This window comes from Anas platyrhynchos, chromosome 20 (assembly GCF_047663525.1).
Source record: "Anas platyrhynchos isolate ZD024472 breed Pekin duck chromosome 20, IASCAAS_PekinDuck_T2T, whole genome shotgun sequence".
Classification (NCBI taxonomy): Eukaryota; Metazoa; Chordata; class Aves; order Anseriformes; family Anatidae; genus Anas; species Anas platyrhynchos.
The window spans coordinates 8,311,406-8,330,272 of record NC_092606.1 but is presented as its reverse complement, the minus strand read 5'-3'; the positions used below and the strand labels follow the sequence as shown (position 1 = coordinate 8,330,272).

At 46.0% G+C, this 18,867-nt stretch overlaps 1 protein-coding gene across 1 annotated transcript in view; it reads left to right on the top strand.

Annotated features, from left to right (window-relative positions):
• The window catches only part of MYBBP1A (MYB binding protein 1a), a 59,642-nt gene that overhangs the window by 20,850 nt on the left and 19,925 nt on the right, over positions 1–18,867 (top strand). Inside the window, exon 23 of the mRNA XM_027445957.3 lies at positions 1,814–1,882. Within this exon, the coding sequence (XP_027301758.3) occupies positions 1,814–1,882 (69 nt within the window). The remainder of the gene's footprint in view (positions 1–1,813; positions 1,883–18,867) is intronic.

Here is an 18,867-nt window from a genome sequence, read left to right as displayed (position 1 = left end):
TAAGCCTGCTGAAAGCAGGGAGAGAAACTTTCCCGTTTTTTGTGGGCTTTTAAAACTGCTGCAGGGTTTCCTCAGATTTTCACCTCCTTAAACTCTTAACACTGCATGTTTTGATAGCAGTGCTGCAGAAGGCACAATCTCCTTTGTGGTTTGGATTGGGATAGAGCATGGAGAATGTAGATGGATAGAAGGCTGCTCTTTGAAGGATGCCCTAAGAAGCTCTAATTCCTTACCAGTATTTGAGATAACGTGGATGAGCAATGCTTGCACAAAGGCAGGAGGGGCCAGGTTGTTTAAACAGCTAATGCAGCTTCTGGTCAACTTCATTCTGCCTGCATGCTCCGCTTCGCATTTTTTTTCCAAGAAGGCTGTAGGGTGTAGAATCTAATTGGAGTCTAATCTGCAAACTGGATCTTCAGACAGTGTCAGTGTCCATAATCTTTGAGGCATTTTTTGCAGACTTCACCCATGCCTAGAGCTGCTCTCCACTATAAGGACAGCCAGTTTTTATGAAACCATGCTTGGGTCTGAATGCCATAAGGTTCTTCAGCAATTTTTACGTCAGAGGAATAGATAGAGACAGCAACCAGAAACCCTTTCTCAAGGATCTTCAACCTTTTAGAACTGATGTCTGAAGGGAGGGTGGGAGGAGACACAGGTTTGTGTAACAGGGGAAGATGCTCCATACTTCCAGAGAAGGAGGGAATCCATTAAGGAAAAAGCTCTTTTGCATACCACATTTCTTAGGACACCATCCCATGGCACCACCTATGTGAGATAGTGAAATGAGGGGAAGAGGAGAGTTACGTGCTGTGCACTTGGAGAGCAAGCTTAAAAAGATCTGCGGGTTTCTTTTAGAGCCTGTGGATTCCAAATGACTGTTCCTTGCAGAAATGCCTTTTTAAGTCTTTAAGCTCATCCCTTTTATAAAACAAAAGTAGTGATTTATGTAGCTGCTGGCCTTTCTAAAGCTGGGTTTTACCCACTTGCTAGAGCTGTCTGTTCCTTTAGTAGTCTTCTTACCTCCCAAAAGAAGCCATTTTAGGTGGTGTGGTTGAAATAACCATCTACACAAGACCTCAGTGAACTTTTCAGCAAATTGCTATCCGTGTTTTGTTACGGCCAGACCTTCGAGTGCCTGATAGACAGCACGGGAGGTCTGCCAGTTAGGTGTTTGCAAACCACGTGCTTTCTCATTTCTTGTGCCTGGATTCTTTCTCCCCATAAAGTTGGCAGGATTTTGTATAGAAGACTAGAAATTGTTGGATTATGCCAGAAAAGAGATTCAGCAGTCTTCGCTGACAGTAACCCCTACTCTGGAAATGTTTCGATGAAGAATTGTTGCAGGGTGCAACTTTAAGATAACCTGTCTCTACAGAGGCTTTCCTTCTGGGAGTTACTTCTGGTCCCTGTAGCTCATGGGATCAGACCTTTCCCCAAGCTCTGATACTTTAACTTGGTGTGTTCTCCTCTGCTCTGGGACTGTTCCTGTGCATGAAGTGAACTGCCTCCATATGCCAGGCAGATACAGGCTTAAATCAAGAAGCAGGCAGAACACCGGAGGTGAAATCTTTGCCAGATTTTTCCAAGCTCTGAGTTTTGCTGCTGATTTTGTTGTGACCAAGATTTCACCCAGGCTGGTGTGAGCGAAGCTGCTAATTTTCAAATAAGCTGTTGCTGATCTCTGGGCACTTTCCTTGCAGCATTTTCTTCTTGCTCAAAAAGCTGTGTAAAATATAGACCATTTTGCTTGAAAAACAAACCTTTCTGTCAGCAAACCACTAATAAGAGACTCGGTCTTTCTTTGTTATAGATCATGTGTAAGCCATTAGTAGACACTCTCGTCAAGTCTATCACAGCGGGAGCCAGGCAACATCAGCAGGTAAGAAAGAAAGCAAACAAACAAGGCTGTATTAAACAGTCAATCAGCAAAGTCGCTTAATCACGGCAGTTCAGATGACGCTTAATATGCTTATTGCTGCCTTTAGGGCTGCCCAATTTTGAGAATTGGGCTTCCTGGGGGGAGAGCTTTTGCAAATACTGCCTTGCTACTTGAGGTGTGTGACTAAAGTTGTGGAAACAGCTTATGTATTCACAGTCACGGAGGTTCTTTGGTAGCATCTCCTTTAAAAACTGCCTGCAGCTTCCAGGGCTGAAGCCTGATTGTTGTAATGTTGCCTTCAGTCACTTATTCCTTGATTACTTTCTTGTTGGTAAGATGTTCCTCTGTGTTAATGCAGCATGTCGTAATCCTTGCCTCCTAACACTAGCCCCAAGTTACCTTCTTGAGTCTTGCTCCGTGCCTTGCCAGCTGCCCTGCATTTCCTAGGCCACGTGCTTCTGTGTCTAGTTTGAAACCACCTGTGCTATCGATCTGATTTTTGATGGTTGATTGCATGTGCCTGACTAACACGAAATTAGTGGAGCCTTATCAATAAAACGTTGCAGGGTGACTGCACAGCTCACTGTTGCATGACCAGGGAATGATTCCTGTCTGGATTTTCACTGCGCTGCAGTGGGGGTGTCTTCCATGCAGTTAATAACCAAAACCCCTTTAGGCCAGTAGTAGCATTGTGTCTCAAACTTTCCCACCCCCTAGCTGTAATGTGCATTTGTCCCTTGCAGAAGTGCATCCTAGATCGACCTTTCTGTTTTATAAATAGCTGTTTTATTGTTTCTGATCACTGGAAGGAAAGCGGAGGGATCTAGGTGTGAGTTTCCTTTAGGGCTGCTTTACATTGTCTGTGAAAATTGAATTTCAGGCTGTTTTACCTAATAGGAATGGCTGTGATTTAAACAAAACAACAACAACAACACAAAAAAAATAAAAAGAAAAAAGAAAAAAAAAAGAGAGAGAAAATTAAGCTATGAGTAATCTCAGTTGGTAGGAATAAGGATGTGTTACACAAATGACAAACAAATTAATTATAAGGTATGTACTTGATCCTATCCTCAAGAGACCAGAACAATATCCCAAGAAGACAACTTCATTTACGTGGGTATCTTCACTTCCCTACGGGGAACAGCATTGTCCTTTTTTCAGAGCTTCCATGGTTATCTGCACAAGCTTTGTTTCCAGAGCCAGTTTATCTGTGGGTGGGAGGGGAAGGGGAGGACTTGCAGCGTGCTGCGTGTGGGAGTGTGGATGGAGAACGTGGATGTGCTGCTGTTTAAACAAAGGCAATGTGGAGAGTAAGCAATGTAAAGCTTTTGGAGTTGCAGCTTTACTTTTCTGCAAACTGTTTCCTTTTCAGGAATTCTGGCTTCCCCTCATCAAATGTCCGATTTGACAGGTTTTCGGATAAAATATTTCCACTGATTCTTAATGCACGTTTTCAATTCTCAGTGCTTTGGTGGTGTCTGATGGGGACATAGCCAGATGAGTGCACGTGGCAAAGTGAGGTCAGGAGCAAAGCAGGGGCATAACTTCCCTGGAGCCTCCACAGCCTCTGGGGAATGAGGTGGAGGGGCTCAGCTACCAAAAGGGCTGTCCCATCTCAGAGTCTTAAATAAGACACCCAATGGCTCCTGACAGCCTGACTTTGACAAGCCCCAGTGCTCCAAAGGTAAGGGGGGTAGTTTTCCATCTTCAGCTTCTGAATATTGACCTCTGAGCATTACACTAACTCAGTGCCAGAGATATGAGGCATAATTCCCTTTCTAACGCTCCTGTTATTAGTGCTGATCGTTCTGGCAGTGCTTGCTCTATCTGTATGAACAGCTAATCCCACTGTGGGTTTGACTTCTTAGCTCTGCAAATCCCCTTGGCAGGAAGTCCTCAGGGCTGGGCTGGGTTGGGACTTGTGCTCTGCATGGGGAGGTGGAGGTAACGAACCCTGGTTCATTAGGAAGGTGGGTTGGTAATGAGCCCTGGTTCATTAGGAAGGTGGGTTGGTAATGAACCCCTGGGCTCTGGCCCAGCAGGGCTGCTGCCCACACTCGCCTGGCCTGGGGGAGGCCCTTCCCACATGGGTAGGAGCTTTCAGGTTGGGTTTGTAGCTAGCTTTGAGCAAAAATAAAGGTGGTTCTTGGGGTGGATGGAACGGAGGGCGTCCCTTCCCCTCACTCTGGAAAATGGGGAGTCTGTGAGAGCAGTATGGGGCCAGAGGGCTTTTCTGTCCCTCCTCTCAGCCACATCAGTCCCTGAGTTTTTTAAGGGGCTTAAAGGTGCTGTGGTGGCTGGCAGGCATGTCCAGCTCTTACTTCAGGGGTCTCTGCTCTTGCTGGGGCTTGTAGTGTCAAGTAAAACGTGATCCCTGAGTGGTGGTCCTGGCCTGGTAGAGGTGATTTCCTCAGCAAGCTGTGCAGTGTGTGGCAAGGCCTGGACCACCAGGCTCTTCTCTAGAAACAGCAAATCCAACCTGTAGGTGAAATGTTTTTCCATGTGCCCTCTGTTGTGGGCTGCTGTGGCTCTGCCGAGCTCAGCCGCTGGGCAGCTGTAGCAGAGGGGTTCCTCTAGGAGATGCTGGAGCCATTCACATGGTGCTCAGCTGGTGCTGGCCTGGGGAGGAGCAGCGTGGCCTCTGCAGCCCCAGCCAGTTGTCCTGACCCTGGGGACCCTGCTGCCTGCCTGCTGCCCTGGTATTTGTGCTGTCAAACATTGGAAGATCATTGTGAAGATACTTTGAGTAAAAACTTACCTTTCCCCTCTATACATCACTTTTTTTTTTCCCCTTGTGCTGTGTGAATTTTAAGTTTGGGCACTTCACTGGTCGTGTTCAGGGCTGGATGAAACTGGTGACTTGGGCAACCGGCTCTTGGCTTTGCTGCAGCCTTTCTGTGCATCCTGTCTCCCTCAGGTGGTCACCTCTAAAACCCGGAGAACATCAAACCTTCTTTCGTAGCCTTGTGTCCATTAGGATTGAGGTGCTTGTAGCCGTCCGATAGTGTGTCTTTGGTCTGGGTGACTGCTGGAGAGACAGCTCCCTTGGAGAGCTCCAAAGGCAGGTGTATCAATTGCAAAGCATAAAAATGAAGTTTTTAAACATTTTAGATTGTGTGACTTAAATCATCATCTTTTTTTCTTTTGTTGCTGTTCCTATGTGTCTAAAGCAGCAGTAAGGTTTTTCACCTCCACAGTGAAGTAATTTGTAAGATGAAACAGAGCACTCAGAGGGGTGAGAGCTCTGAGGGCAGTTTTAAACCTGGCTCTCAGGGGCTGGGGAAGCAGACTGAGCAGTGAGCTCAGCCTGTGTAACGAGTTTTAAACTGGAACAGTGAATTTTGAGTCTGAGCTTGAAACTGCAGCTTGTAGCTGTAGCCAAGCTCTGATCCTGTGGGGTTACTCCCAGAGCGGGGCTGCCTGCAGGAGACACTCACATAGCAAATGCCCTGGAAAAGAAAAGAGCTGGAGAGATCGGGGTCACTTGTGGGTGGGAGAAGGAAGGGCAGCGGGTGCTTGACCTGGGAAGGAGGATTTCGTCCCACCCTGAATTCCCCTGGTCGCTGTTTGAACCCATACGTCAGAAAGACACAAGAAGGAAACGTGTGACACCGGATCAGCAAAATCAGCTGGTTTCAGGGATTTCATGCATCTGGGGCAGGCCTCACCTTTTGTGAGACCACACCGACTGCAGGACACGACAGAGTGTATTTTGTCAGCTTAGTGCACGGGCTCTGGGAGCTGGGGCTCTGAACGCTCAGTGTTTCGGGTTGCCTGGCTTATTTGTCCAGAATTCTGCATATCTTTAAGTGTGGAGCTAAAGAAGAAAGACTGCTGTCCCAAAGGTGCCTGTGTGCAAGCTAAAATGCTTCAGGCTTTAGAAAAATGAACGCACTGATGTTTGGATGTCTTTCATTTACTTAACTGAGAGATCTTGTGGGTTTTGCTGTGTTTTTCTTTTTTTTTTTCTTTTAACACTACAATAGCAGCCAGGATCTTTTTCCTGAAGTTGTGTCGATGTTTGTTTTCCCGTGGTTAAGTGAAACCAACATGTAACTTAGAAAGCTGCACTGTCTTCTTAGAATAAGGCTGCACACCCATGGTGTGTTCATGCACTGTTGTCTACTGTAGAAAAAAGTGACTAGAAATTGTATGAAATCACCAGAGCGTAAGCAGTTACTGTGAAGCTTTTCAAGAGGATTTTGAGCATGTGAAAAGAATGCTTCAAGTTAAAGTAATGAAGAAAGAAAATTTTAACATTTTTGGCTAGCCTAGTCCAGCTTGTTGGATGCAGTTCTACAGAGGTGTTGAAAATTGGTCACACTAATTATGTATGACCTTATACTTGGGTAGCAGAGATGCCTTAAGTGACAGGACAATGGTACCGGTGTACACATCACACAGTCTTTTTGTACATGTAAGAAGGTTGATAGCTTTCTCTTACTCAAGTGTAAGCATCATCTGGTTAAAGTGTAGCTCACATTTCTAGAATCCCTGACCTGTAAGCATACCTGCATATACACATGCCCTCTGTGTAACTTGGACACGAATGACAGCTGAGGATATATTCTACATGATAAGACCAGGGTGGGAAAATGACAAATCATCAAAAGTTGAGCTCATGTGATATACCTTTGAGTTGACCTGGTGCTAATAACTTGACCGAGCTTCTGGCACAGGTGATCTGTTGGCAGTGCAGAGCATTACAATTAGCCAAGCAAAATGAGCGTGGCGCTACCAGGCGGGGGAGGCTTGTGCTGCTTTGTTGGCTAAGGATGCTGCTGTCAGTCTGATGTCTTCCACAAGCACTGAACATGTTCTCTCCAATTCTGTTTGGGAAAAAAAAAGTGCGTGTGATCTTTTTCTTACTTCCTCCTTTCTTAATTTCTCTCTTTTTTTTTTTTTTCTTATTACTGCAATTGTTTCCAGAAGACCTTGACCTTCAGATTGCTTCCTTGTGCCTTGTTTCAGCGGGCGCAGTGTTGCTTTTTCGATATGCACAAAAGGCTTGTGTTTTTGGCTTGTGCTGATGGAGCGTGAACCAGAAATTGAGAAGTGTTTATTTTAATGATTGGTGCATGACTCAGCTGCATACCAGAACCCTCCTGAGCCTTAGGTGAGGAATGTCTTCCTGGTTTATTTTTAGCAGCATCAGTACGCTGAGCAGAACCACAGTAACATCCAGTTCTGTAACCGTGCGGTCTTGGGCTGTCCCTGTGATGCTCTCGCAGTGCCAAGCCCTTGGTGGTGCACTGTTAATTACGGTGAGGTTCTTATGCAGTGCCCCCCGCCCCGCCCATGCTCATATAGGCTGGGACTGCCAGGGGACTGGATGTGCCAGTGCTCTGCTGCTTCTTGCCTAGCTGTCACCTCACTCTGGTACTCTGGGAGTCAGAGGAAGCAGGGCAATGTGTGCCTGGTTGCCCTGAAGTTCCCAGGCTTACTGCTGGTGCAGGTTTCTGCAGGCAAACACACACTCCAGGTGCCAGCTCTGAACTGGCTGAAGCACAGCCTCTGGAAGGCTGGAACAAGCATGCTTTTCCCCGAGAAACTCTGCTTGTTGGCCAGCAGCACAGTGCTGTGGGAAGCACTGCTCCTGCGCCTGATAGCACTGCTCCCAACAGAGCATTTACCACTCACAGAGGTAGGACAGTTCCTTCTCTCCTCAGGGGATTACAATTTTGCTCAGGACCAAGTGTGATTTTTCTGAGCCGGTGTTCTCAACACGAGGCACTGCTGCAAAATGTCATCATTAGGACTTCTGTAGGGATGTTTTAGGCTCCTTGACAGCCTCTCTGTGGAGCCTTCTTGCTTTTCTGCCGCAGGTAGCTGGTGCACGGGGGGATTCTCTGCGTCGTGGTTCATTGAGTACAGCACTGAGCACTGAGCAAGGACATGCACAACGCCCTGCTGCCCTGCGAGCAGGTTGAAATAAAAGAACATTTGCCTTGGGCACATGGTTGGAGATACCTCACCGGTGGTAACTTCTGTAGGGAAGCCTTCTTTTAAGGGTTGACTCCTCCATTGTTGGGTTTAATTAAGTTTAATGGCTTTGTGTATCAGCTGTTGTGCAAAGGCCTCATAAGGGTAAGTGGCTCAACACGGGCCCCACCTCTTTTGGCTTTGAGTTCTGATGGAAATTTAATTTATGGTCACAACCAGTTTGGGAAAGACCAGTAAACGAACCATCCACTGCTACCAGGAGTAAGTTGTTGTCCCTGTCCTGGTTTCACTGGCAGACACAGACTGCTTCCAGTCTGTAATGTTTTGCCAGGGTTTAGGCAAATGAATTGGTATCTGTCCCTTGTTCTGCTCCCTTGGGAAAGGCACTACAACTGTACATTTCAACACAATTACTAAGAGCCTTTGTAGTTATTTCTGCAGCGTAGTCACACATCTGTTTGAATGCATCCCTGTCATCTTATTTACTTTCAAAGCTATATTGATTGAGGACGTCGCAGTAGCTGGGAGCATAACGATGCTCTATTTGTCCATCAAGTGAGTTTCTTTTCCATGATTTGGCTACAGCTCTGCAGAGCTGATGTAAGTGCAGAGCTGTCATGAAACTAATAAAAGTCATTTTACTTAGTGTGGAGATGAGAATGGGCACTGAGACGGAGTTCAAAATGTCGTCTTTTGTCATATAGATTCATTAATATTTCAAAATGTGTTTTTATAAAGCATTCTGTGACAAAGAACCCTTTAAGATCTAATAGAAAGTGTATTTTGGGTAAGTTGCTAATTAATCTCGGTACTTTGGCAGTCTCCCCAAAGGGATCAAACATATATAGACATACTTTTACAGAACTGAAGCAATTCTGTGCCAGAGCTGCCATCACCAGAAGACTAAAACATGATCCCGAAGTCCTGCCAAAGAGGTCTTGGCTGGTTGACAGTTATCGTTCTGAGCGGTTTATGTTCTGTGTAAGTATCTAAGTTAAAAAGTAATTACACTTTAATACTGCAAAATCAGTAAAGGCGCTGCAAGGCGTCAGGAGCCAGCACCCCTCTGTGTGTATGTGTGGGAGAGTTCCTCCTCGTGCTGTGATAAATGAACAGATCACTACATTCATGCACCATGCCTCGCCTGCATCCTCGCAGATAGTTTCCAGCAGGTGGTATTGGGAAGGACTTGTCATGGAATATTTTGCATTAGCTGTTGTTAATCACGAAGCAAAAGAAACCAACCCAGATGAGCACCAGCACCAGTTCAGCTCTGCCTCTTTCCATCCGAAGGGAGAGCTGGACTGCTGGTGCCAGTACCAGCCCTTCAAAGCATTCCCCGTCGCCTCGCAGAGGTAGGACGTTTTGTGCCTCTGTCCTTCGCAGAGGTGTCACTAGGGGGAGGACTCGTCCCAGGGTCGCATCGAGGTGAGGAGAGCTTCAGGAGGGTGAATTACCTGCAGGCAGTGCTGATTTCTCTGTGCCATGCATTGTCACCATGGCTGCTGTCTTCCTCCGTCCACTACATGCCCTTTTTTTAGTGACCCTTCTTACAAGAGAAGCCATTTGCAGCTGGAAAATGTGTGTCAGACTGACATGCTTTGGCTCCAGCCAGCGTCCTGCTCCTGTTCCTGTTTTTGTTTTCTGTAAGGAGATGGTCAAGGAGATCCTGAGTGCTTCGAGGTAAAGCTGAACCAGGGGTGGTCTCTTGCACATTTTTGAGCTATCTGGTCCCGAGCCAGCACAGCCCTGTGACATGTTGTAACTCTAGGTATGTAAACTGGCCCTCTGAAATTGAAGGGGGAACACTTGGATGCTTAAGTGCTTTGCTGGGTCAGGGCCAGTGCTCTACATTTTTTGTACCAAGATTTTTAATTCCTAGACCTTTCAGACGGTTGTGGATGTGGATTATAGTATCCCAGCTTTCATTTTTGAGAGCCTCTTGCATTGGGAGAGCTCAAAAAGAAACTGTTTTATTTCAGAGGATCGGAGGATGTTGACAGCATCCATAAATAGTCTCTGATGTTCTTTGGAAAGGTGTCTGATGCGATAGTAAAATGTGGCCTTCTCCAGTGATTGCTTTAAGCCATGTTTCTTGCTTTCCTCTCGCTTGTATGAGACGGTTGAAAATTTAAAAAGAGCTGTTTAAATTTTTCAGGTCCTCCTGACTGCATTTAGGCTGAGAGCTTGAAATCCCATGGCATGAGTTTCTACTTGTACCTGTGCTGAGCACGTTGTGTGCTCATGTTGTGTTTCATTCGGACAGGCCCCCATCGCTGGGCCTTGCAGGGTTTCTTTGGAACATCGTGCGTGCTGCTAACTGCTCACATTTGCTCATTTTTTGTCTTCAGATGAGGGTTTCTCTTGTATTTCTTGGTGCATTTTAATGGCTCCTCTGTATTTTCCAAATAAAAAGGTGTCTATCAGGCAGATGTCTGCATTACCCACATGCACATCCATAGTGATGCCAGGCTGGCACAGGGAAGCTGCCCTCGTAGGTGTCCCAGTCTTTAAATTCCACCACCCCGAGCACAGCACAAACACACAAAAGCTCTTCCTTGCCTCTTCGTTCTGATTCTGAGGATGCAGACTGCTCATTCTGCTCACTGCTGGTCAGCTAATTGTGCTGATGACCATGTAGCAAATCCAAAGAATCAGAGGAAGCACACTTCCAGTGTGTTGCTGGGAAGAAATAAGAAAATCAGAAGGTCACATAGGCTTTAGCTGGTACTATAGGCACAGCTGCTGGCCAGAGCTATGCAAGGTTGGGATCAATGGGTAGCATTAACAGCCCTGTGTCTTGGATGGACTTGCTGAGTTAGATACATCCCACATAGCAGTGATTTTCCATGGCAGAGTAATTTCCTAGCCTACTAAATTAAACTTGCCATCTGCCACATGGGGAGTTGATAGTTTTCAAAGAGATGTGCACTGAGAGCGAACCCCCCAAGTGTGCTCTGCTCAGCCTGGCAAACACAGCCCCGTCGGCAGCTCCGTGAGCAGGTACGGAGCGCGTGGAGAGCTGTGCTTGGAAGCAGGCTCGGTGCTGTGTATTTAATAACAGCACAGGCAGAAGGGGAGGAAACACCTGTGGTTGTGATGGGCTGGTGACCATCGTATGGGCTTGAGCTGTATTCATGTGGCAAAATATTTTCTAAATGTCAGGCTGGAAGTTTTGGGTAGCGTTTGGTGCTGTGTTCACAGCGGGCTGCTGGATAATGGTTTGGAAATAATAGCAGGAGTGGGGGGAGTTTTGTTGGCAGGAAGGATGAGGGCTTCCGCGGTACAAAATCAAATACCAACCTGAGCAGTGTTCGCTGACAAGGACGTGCTTACAACTCCTGTAGAAAGTGGTGGGTCCCTCTGTTGCTGTTTGGGGATAGGGGAGGGATGGGGTTTGTCTGCTTCTGTTTCTGCTTTCCCTTAGCCTGCATTGAAAGGTCACTTTGCAAAAGTTAAAGCATTAGAGAGGAGTAAAGATTTCCCTGCAGGAAAGAATAAGGATCTCCTGGCAGGATTTCTCAGCAACCCCCGAGCAGAACAGGGACTCGAACCACGCTTCTTTCCCCTGGGACAATGTGCGCTCTGTCACATCACGATGCTTCTCTCTGTGGATTCTGCAAATTGAAAAGATAATGCTGGCAAGTGGCCGGATCGGTGAATCTACAAAGCTCAGCCCAGTGCAATTTCCAACTTTTTTTTTTTTTTTTTTGCTTAGCAATGCTGTTTATTTCGGTGTTCCAAGCTAACAATTTTACTGATGTGTACTTTTTTTTTTTTTACTGTTTGAAAGCTAAACTTCAGTAGTTGACATTTGAGTGACTTGGAATTCTAATTTCTCATTATTTGCTGATAAATGTTCTCGAAAGATGATAACCTTCATCCCTGCAACATTAAGACTGGTCTGGTGAATCAGGGACTGCAGCTAAAAGGCACACAGTGCCTAGGCAATTTGAGCTTTTTTCAAACACATACTGCTCTTAAATCTCCTAAATTATTAAATTTGACTTTAACAAAATCTCCTTAAATAGGCTGCATTATGCAGTAGCTGCCTTTTGAATAGCCTAAAGAAAATCCTATTGCGTGTCCCTCCTGAATTGAGGAAAATTGGCTTTGTTGTGCAGAGGAGACATCTGGCTTCGGAAGTGTTGGGAGGAGCAGCTAGGTCAGGGAACTGGCAGGAGCAATTTTGGTTTTGGTCTTACAAATGCATGCAAGTAACTTGAGGTGTCAGTGCAGCCTCTTGGTGTTTGAGAATCCCGTGTGTATGTGGGTATAATCCACAGTGACAAAATGAAAATTTTGGGGAAGGGGTATTTTTGAAGAAGAAAATCAATGTCAAGAGAAAGGATGGTGCCCCCAGTACTGATTCTCCAAGAGGTGTCTCATCTTTGGCACTGTTCTTTGAGCCTTAGCTACTGGGATGTTCTGTGAGAATCTTTGCTTTCATTTCTTTACAAAAGGGTGTTGTTTTTTCTCTGGTGTTTAGAGCGAGGAGCTTGTAAAAGCAAAGTGGAAATGCTCCAGAATAAACAGGGCCATACCAAGAAACCAAATCATTATTATCTTTTTTTTTTTTTTAAGTGTGACTTTGTTTTTAATTTTGGAGAGAATTGTATTTGGAAGTGGAGAGGGAAAGGTGCATATTTCCAGATTTTTATTATTATTATTTATATTTTTTACTCTTTTTTTTGTTGTTTTGAAGTGGGAAGGGAGAGGCTTGGATGCATTGCCCAGGATCCATTGGTGTTCTTTCCTCTTGTGATCTCAGTACATCCAGTGGTACCAATATTCCTCACCAGTTATATTCCTGTAATTGGGCATTATGGATAGCGCAAGAAAACATCACTGCTCATGGATGCTAATCTGCATTCTGCTACCGATTTATCTTGTGTTCTCATGCAGCTCACTTAATTATGGCATCTTTTTATTTTCCAAGAGTTTAGGATAATAAGGTATTGACTTTTTTTTGAGGGAAACATTAAGACTGATTGGCCCTTCTGATATATGGTAAGCAGCTACCCCGGGGAGAAATGAATCTCTGCGTCCACCAAAGCAGCAGACCGATATATGGATCGGTCCGTATGGATCGCTGCCCCCTGAGGAGCTGCCAGTTGGCCTCTGGTAACAAAAAAAGAGCACAGGTATATAATGTCTTTCCCAGCCCTGAATGTTCACTGGCTGTGTCTTTGCTGTGTCTGAATGAAACAATCAAAGCTGGTGTCTACTGCCTTCAGCCAGGCCTGGCCCACGAGCTTGGTGTGTTATACGGCATGTTCTTGGTTTTGACTGCCTGAACGTCCTCCAGACCCTTCATCTCAGGCAGAAAGCCTGCCAGTGAAGCACAGCATTTAGCAAACAGATAGCCTCTGAAAAATTGCAGTGCCAGATCTTCTCCCCACGTGTACTGCCTCATCTTTATTGCCTTTAAAATCTGGTAACGTCTTATTTCTGTCACTAGTTCATGCTAGATTGTGGTGAATGTGGGAGGGAGCTTTTATTTTTATTTGTTCTTTTCTTCTGTCCTGGCTGCCAGCAGAATGGTGCTGAAACAAGCAGCAGGCTGAAACGAGCACAAATGCCCCATTGCAACCCTAGTCCCGAGCAGGTTCTTGGAAGTGGGTTCCTCTCGTTAGGCTTTTACCCTGACAAGAGCATCCTCCAAACCACTGTTTGCAGAGGAACCAAGCTTGGAGAAAATCCCCTCCTCTTGCAGCGGAGAGCACACTTGCCGGTGATTTGCAGAGTCCTTGCTTAAACAAATTAAGTAATGATGTTTTAGGGCATGAAGAAACCTGTATGGACATGAACCCTGCACATATTCCCAGCTCTGCAGGCAGGCTTCTCCAGCATCCTGAGTGCCAGTCCTTGGCTTTCTGCTGTTCTTACCTGTAGGTCTCAGGCTGACCTAACGGTAAGTGTAGGTGCAGCTGTATTGCATAAAGTGGTTTCTGTGGGATTTAGCTCATCCCGTGTTTTCGGCCAGATTGAGTGGTGGTGGTTTAAAGCGCTCGTGTCTTGGAATAACTGCTTCCATGCTGTGAAGGAGGAGGATATGCCAGCATAGCTAATGTGATAAAACTTTCTGTAGTGTAGACAAGCACTCGGTAGCAGCAGAATGAAGTTAACAGCCCGTCTGATCGATGCGACAGCTGCTGCTCAGAGCCTTGGGAATAGTCATGGACTTGTATAGATTTCTTGACTTTTCCTTTCTGCTGCTTAAAGCAGGACAGCTGAGCCATGGGTGAAGAAGGGTGTGAAGGATAATAAAAATTAAAAAGAGGAGGTGGGGAGTCAGCAGGAGGGGTAGAGTGATGGGATTTCTTCACAGTCAGTGTTGTCTCAGTTGCTGTCTTCCAGGGAGTTTTTATTCTTTCTCAACAAGCAAAGTAGTGAAACCTCAAATCCAAAAGTAGAACTTCCAAAGCAGGGATGAAGACTTGAGTGTAGCACCAACACCCTGTGCATTTGGTTTTCCCCTACTTGCATTTTGGCAAGAGATTTCCAGCACCTCTCAGTCACTGGTGCTGGAGGTAGTGACAGGAAGGCTGGCCTGCACTGGGAATTACTGGGGCTGTATGTTCCAGCTGCCGTAAGGATGCACAACGCCTTGCATTTGCAAACTACTGCTTAGCTTGTTTAGAAGTTGGCTAGAGAGAAGGATGTTGGCTGTTTTGAGGGTTAAGAAATAAAAGTTAACATTAAAAATGAGGCATGAAAAAACAAAGCTCATTGATAATTTCTTGCGCTCAAGAAGGCCTTAACAGATAATCTACATCTGGTAGATAAGCAAAATGTGTCTCATGTGTGACAATTATTTTTAAACGTGCTAATATGCAAGCTGTTGTGAGTTATTTAAAGCTTCCTGGATGGAAAGCATCCTGCTGTATCTGTGGAAATCTGCTTTTTTACTAGGAGAGAGGAACAGGTGCAATCTACTTGGGATGAAACTGGTTTGCAGTGCAGAACGGTTTATTCTAAAACACCGAAAACTGCAAGAGCCTGATGAGCTAGGATGTTTGGTGGGAGTACACTGAGTAAGATTGCCTCTGTCATCCAAGGTTGTAAAATATGATTTAGATGCCACATAAATGCTTTACATATTGTAATTAACTAGCCTTGCAAACTTTTTCTCATCCATTTGTCACAGGAACTTAATTTAAACTGTAAAATACCATTTGTTGTGATCACTTTTTGGCTGGAAAATCTTGTTCTTGGGTTTGTAAATCTCCTCTTTGCTGCTTTTTTGGCAAGGCCAGAGCAAGGGAGGGCGAGGAGGAAATTCCTTCCCGGTCCAGAGCATTGCAGGGGGTGTTTGGTGCACAGGGAGGGTGTGGGAACAAGGGCAGGGGCTGGTGGGCAGGGGATTTTGGTCTGTGTTTGCTTCTATTTCATTATTCTGCCTTGGCCATGTCTGGAGGCAGGAGGGCAGGTTTACAGGCCAGGAAACTGGTGTCTGGTGAGACGACTTCGGTGCCTGCCACGTTGGATCCTGCTCACGTTCCCCTGTCACCGACAGCAATATCAGGCCTTGGCAAGGCTGGCCGAGGGAATGTCTTGAAAGAGCTGATTGATTAGTCTGGAGGCACTGGGCTGTAGCAGGGAATATTGAATTCAGCTCCTGAGCAAGATGATCATGCAGGATAGATTTTCGTGGTCTTTCCGGGCCAGCGTGAGCTGGCTGTGACTGCTGGAAGGCCTCAGGAGCCTGGGCATTCCCGGATAACATGGCTGGCCTGTGGGGGCTGTCACTGGGCCTGCTCTGCACACAGAATCATTAAGGTTGGAAAAGGCCTCCAAGATCCTCTGGTCCAACCATCCCCCGACCACCACCATCACCCACTGAGCCATGTCCCCAAGCACCACGTCCAACCTTCCCTTGAATACCCCCAGGGACGGTGACTCCACCACCTCCCTGGGCAACCCGTCCCAGTGCCTGACTGCTCTTCCTGAACAGAAATGTCTCCTCATTTCCAACCTGAACCTCCCCTGGCACAACCTGAGGCCATTCCTTCTAGTCTTATCAGCAGTTATCTGTGAGGAGAGGCCGACCCCCAGCTCCCCACCCCTTTCTTTCAGGCAGTTGCAGAGAGCAATGAGGCCTCCCCTGAGCCTCCCCTTCCCCAGACCAAACCCCCCCAGTGCCCTCAGCCGCCCCTCACAGGACTTTTGCTCCAGAACCTTCACCAGCCTCATAGGCCCTGCACAGGCCCTGCCGGCAGGAGCTCTACACAGGATTTCTCCTGGTGACACTGTGGTGCTCAGCACCAGAAGGGACCACAGGGTTAGGTTTGGGGTGGAGGTAGATGTCCAATTTACGAGGCTGCCTTGGGAGGTTGACTGTTCAGCATGTTTTTAAATCAAGAAATAGTTGTGGAGATGCTCGTGTGTCCTTGCATGGGCGGTTGGCACATCCAAACCCAGCAGCCACGCTGTGCCAAGTCCCTTTTATCCCAGAAGGGGTCAGTGCTTTGCACTTTGAAACCTTGCAGCTAGCTGCAATCTCAGCCCCACTGCTTTTATGTGCATCGTTCTGGCAGTGCTGTGGCTGTTTAACATTAATGTTTGTTCTCAAAAATAGCTTTTTAAAGCCACAGTCAGGGCTTTGCCTTATCTTCCCGTCCCCTTGCAACTGAAACACATGAAACACGTCTGCGTGTGCCACGTGCAGAGTGCTGCAGTTACAGCTTGGGGACTGAGGGAAACTAGAGCTTTCTTAGTTGTCTCTGGTTTTATTTTGCTATGCCTAAAGCCTTTGTATGTTTTAAGTAAATGTTTGGCATTTGATACTTCTTCAGCGAGAATACTGGTTAATGCTCTTGGAGGATACTTGTTTTGTTTGTCCTTAACTTAGGAAAGAGGGAAAGAGTCCCTTTTTTTTCCCCTCCTCTTGCCTTCCCTAGAGAATTTGCAGTTTGATCCTTTTGAGGTCAACAGGCTGTGTGAAAGTCCAGGCTTTTAAGTTAAGTCACAAGTTAAACTCCTCCATTAAATACTGGTCATGACACTTCCTTCATGTCCACAGCTTTGCAGGGCTCAGTGGGTTATCCAAATCTTTTATAATTCTGTTTATAACGTGCCAAGGTACAACAGAAAGCTTGTGTATACCTCGCAATATGTATGGAACTGCTCTTGCTTCTGCACTGCCTGCTGCAAACCTGCTGTACGGAGCAGGGAGCACCATGCTCATCTCTTTTAAAGGTTTTTCTCCTTTAACTTTCATAATTTATCCTTTTGAATAACTTTCTGGGGTGTTCCTAACTTGGACTCTGCCTGCCAAACCGTTATCAAACAGATCTGTAGCTTACAGGCTCATAAATGGCAAAATGCAAAGAGCGAATGTGGCAGAGGAATGAAAGCAAGCCCTTTCAAAACAGTGCTGTGCTGTTGGAGCTGTTCTCTCCATCCCACACCCAACGTAAACACAAAAATAGGGGAACTGTAGGAGTAGAAATGGGGGTAGATTAGCACTTGCTTCGTGGCTTTGCATGCTGTTAGTTCTCTTTTCACAAAAGCTTTGACAGTAATTGGAAGAGACTTCTGCTGTGGTGCTCTGGACACCCTGCCCTGTAGTAATAAATGACAAGTTACTCTCCTATAACCAGGAGACCTGTTAGCTGCAGCGTGCTGTGTTTTCTTGTTTTTTAACACGCAACAAATGGCACATAGCCGAGGAATTTATTTCATAGTTTGACTATTTTTTACAATTCAAAAAAAAAGGCTCGTTTAGAATTTCCCATATTCTTGGCATATGTTTTTTTAGCCCAGCTTTCCTGGTAGCATTTGTCGCTAATGCAGCGTGTGATCCATGTGATTGCGGTCTCACAGGCCTTGGTAGGTGAGAATTTTCAGAAGTGCATTTATTTTTTTGCCGTATCCCTGTGGTTGGAGAATAGTCTTAATGCTGAGGATTACATACTGCGAGCTGCTGTTTTATAATGTATTCCTTCACTGAATCAAATGTGCTGGCAGGTCAGGTTATCCAGCAGCCTTGCTGCTGTCGTGTGTATGCCAGAGGGGAGATATCAGTGCTCTGAAATGCCAGTAGCCTGTGTGGTGTGATGCCACCTGTATATTTTTGTCTCCTGGACTTCCAAGAGCAGTGAAATGATGATAGCGCTAAAGCTCCTGACGCTTCTTCAGTCCTAAAAATAAGTTTGAGTTGCAAAAACTTGTCATTTTCTAAGGTTCTCTCTGTGTGTGTATTTATATGCCCTTTATTTATTTATATATACATAAAAAAGGAAAGAGAAGCACTTGCCAGGCTGGTGGCGTACTTCATGTTGATAAAACTGTGCCCCTTAAAAAAAATGATGGGTGGGGAAAATGCATCTTTGTGTCTTTGGTAAGCATTTAAACTTCTCACCATGTCTGTTAAAATGTGTGGGGAGGACTGCTGCAGCTCAGGGACCATCCTGGGTCAGGAGACTCTTACTGTCCTGCTACGTGCTCCAGGCCAGCCAGCTAACTTGGTGCCTCTCTTCTTTAAGCTGGAAGTACCCAAGGGAGCTTGGAAGGTTAATCAGCTTTCCCCTGCAGGCTGCTTTAGGATCAGCTGCCAAACGTGAACCCTCAGACCCCCTTTGGGGTGCTGCAGGGTGAGCACACCCTCCTGTTCTTGCTCCTCTGCTGATGGCAGTGGGTGACTGCTGGTTTCAGTGTCTTTTCTCATGGGAATGTGTTTGTGTGATATCTTTTTTCACTCACTCACAAAGCCACCTCCAGCCGGCTTCCTAAAACACGTGGGACTGAGAAAAGCATTTCTCATTGCATAAGAATCGAGTGTCTTCCTATTAACAGTGGTGTGTTATTTTTTTACCATGAATTTAGGTCGTGCCTTTGTCTCTTCAACATTGCAGACATAATCGCCACAAAGGCTTGTTTCTCTGTGGCTTTTCTCTTCCACAACTGCAGTGAATCAAAGACATCTTGGTCCATTCCCCTCCATCCAGCTCAGCAGGACGGAGACCGAGGAGAGCTGCTGTTCGACCTACATGGCTACCCCGTGCTAGGTTTTCAATAAGAAAGCTTCAATAAGAAGA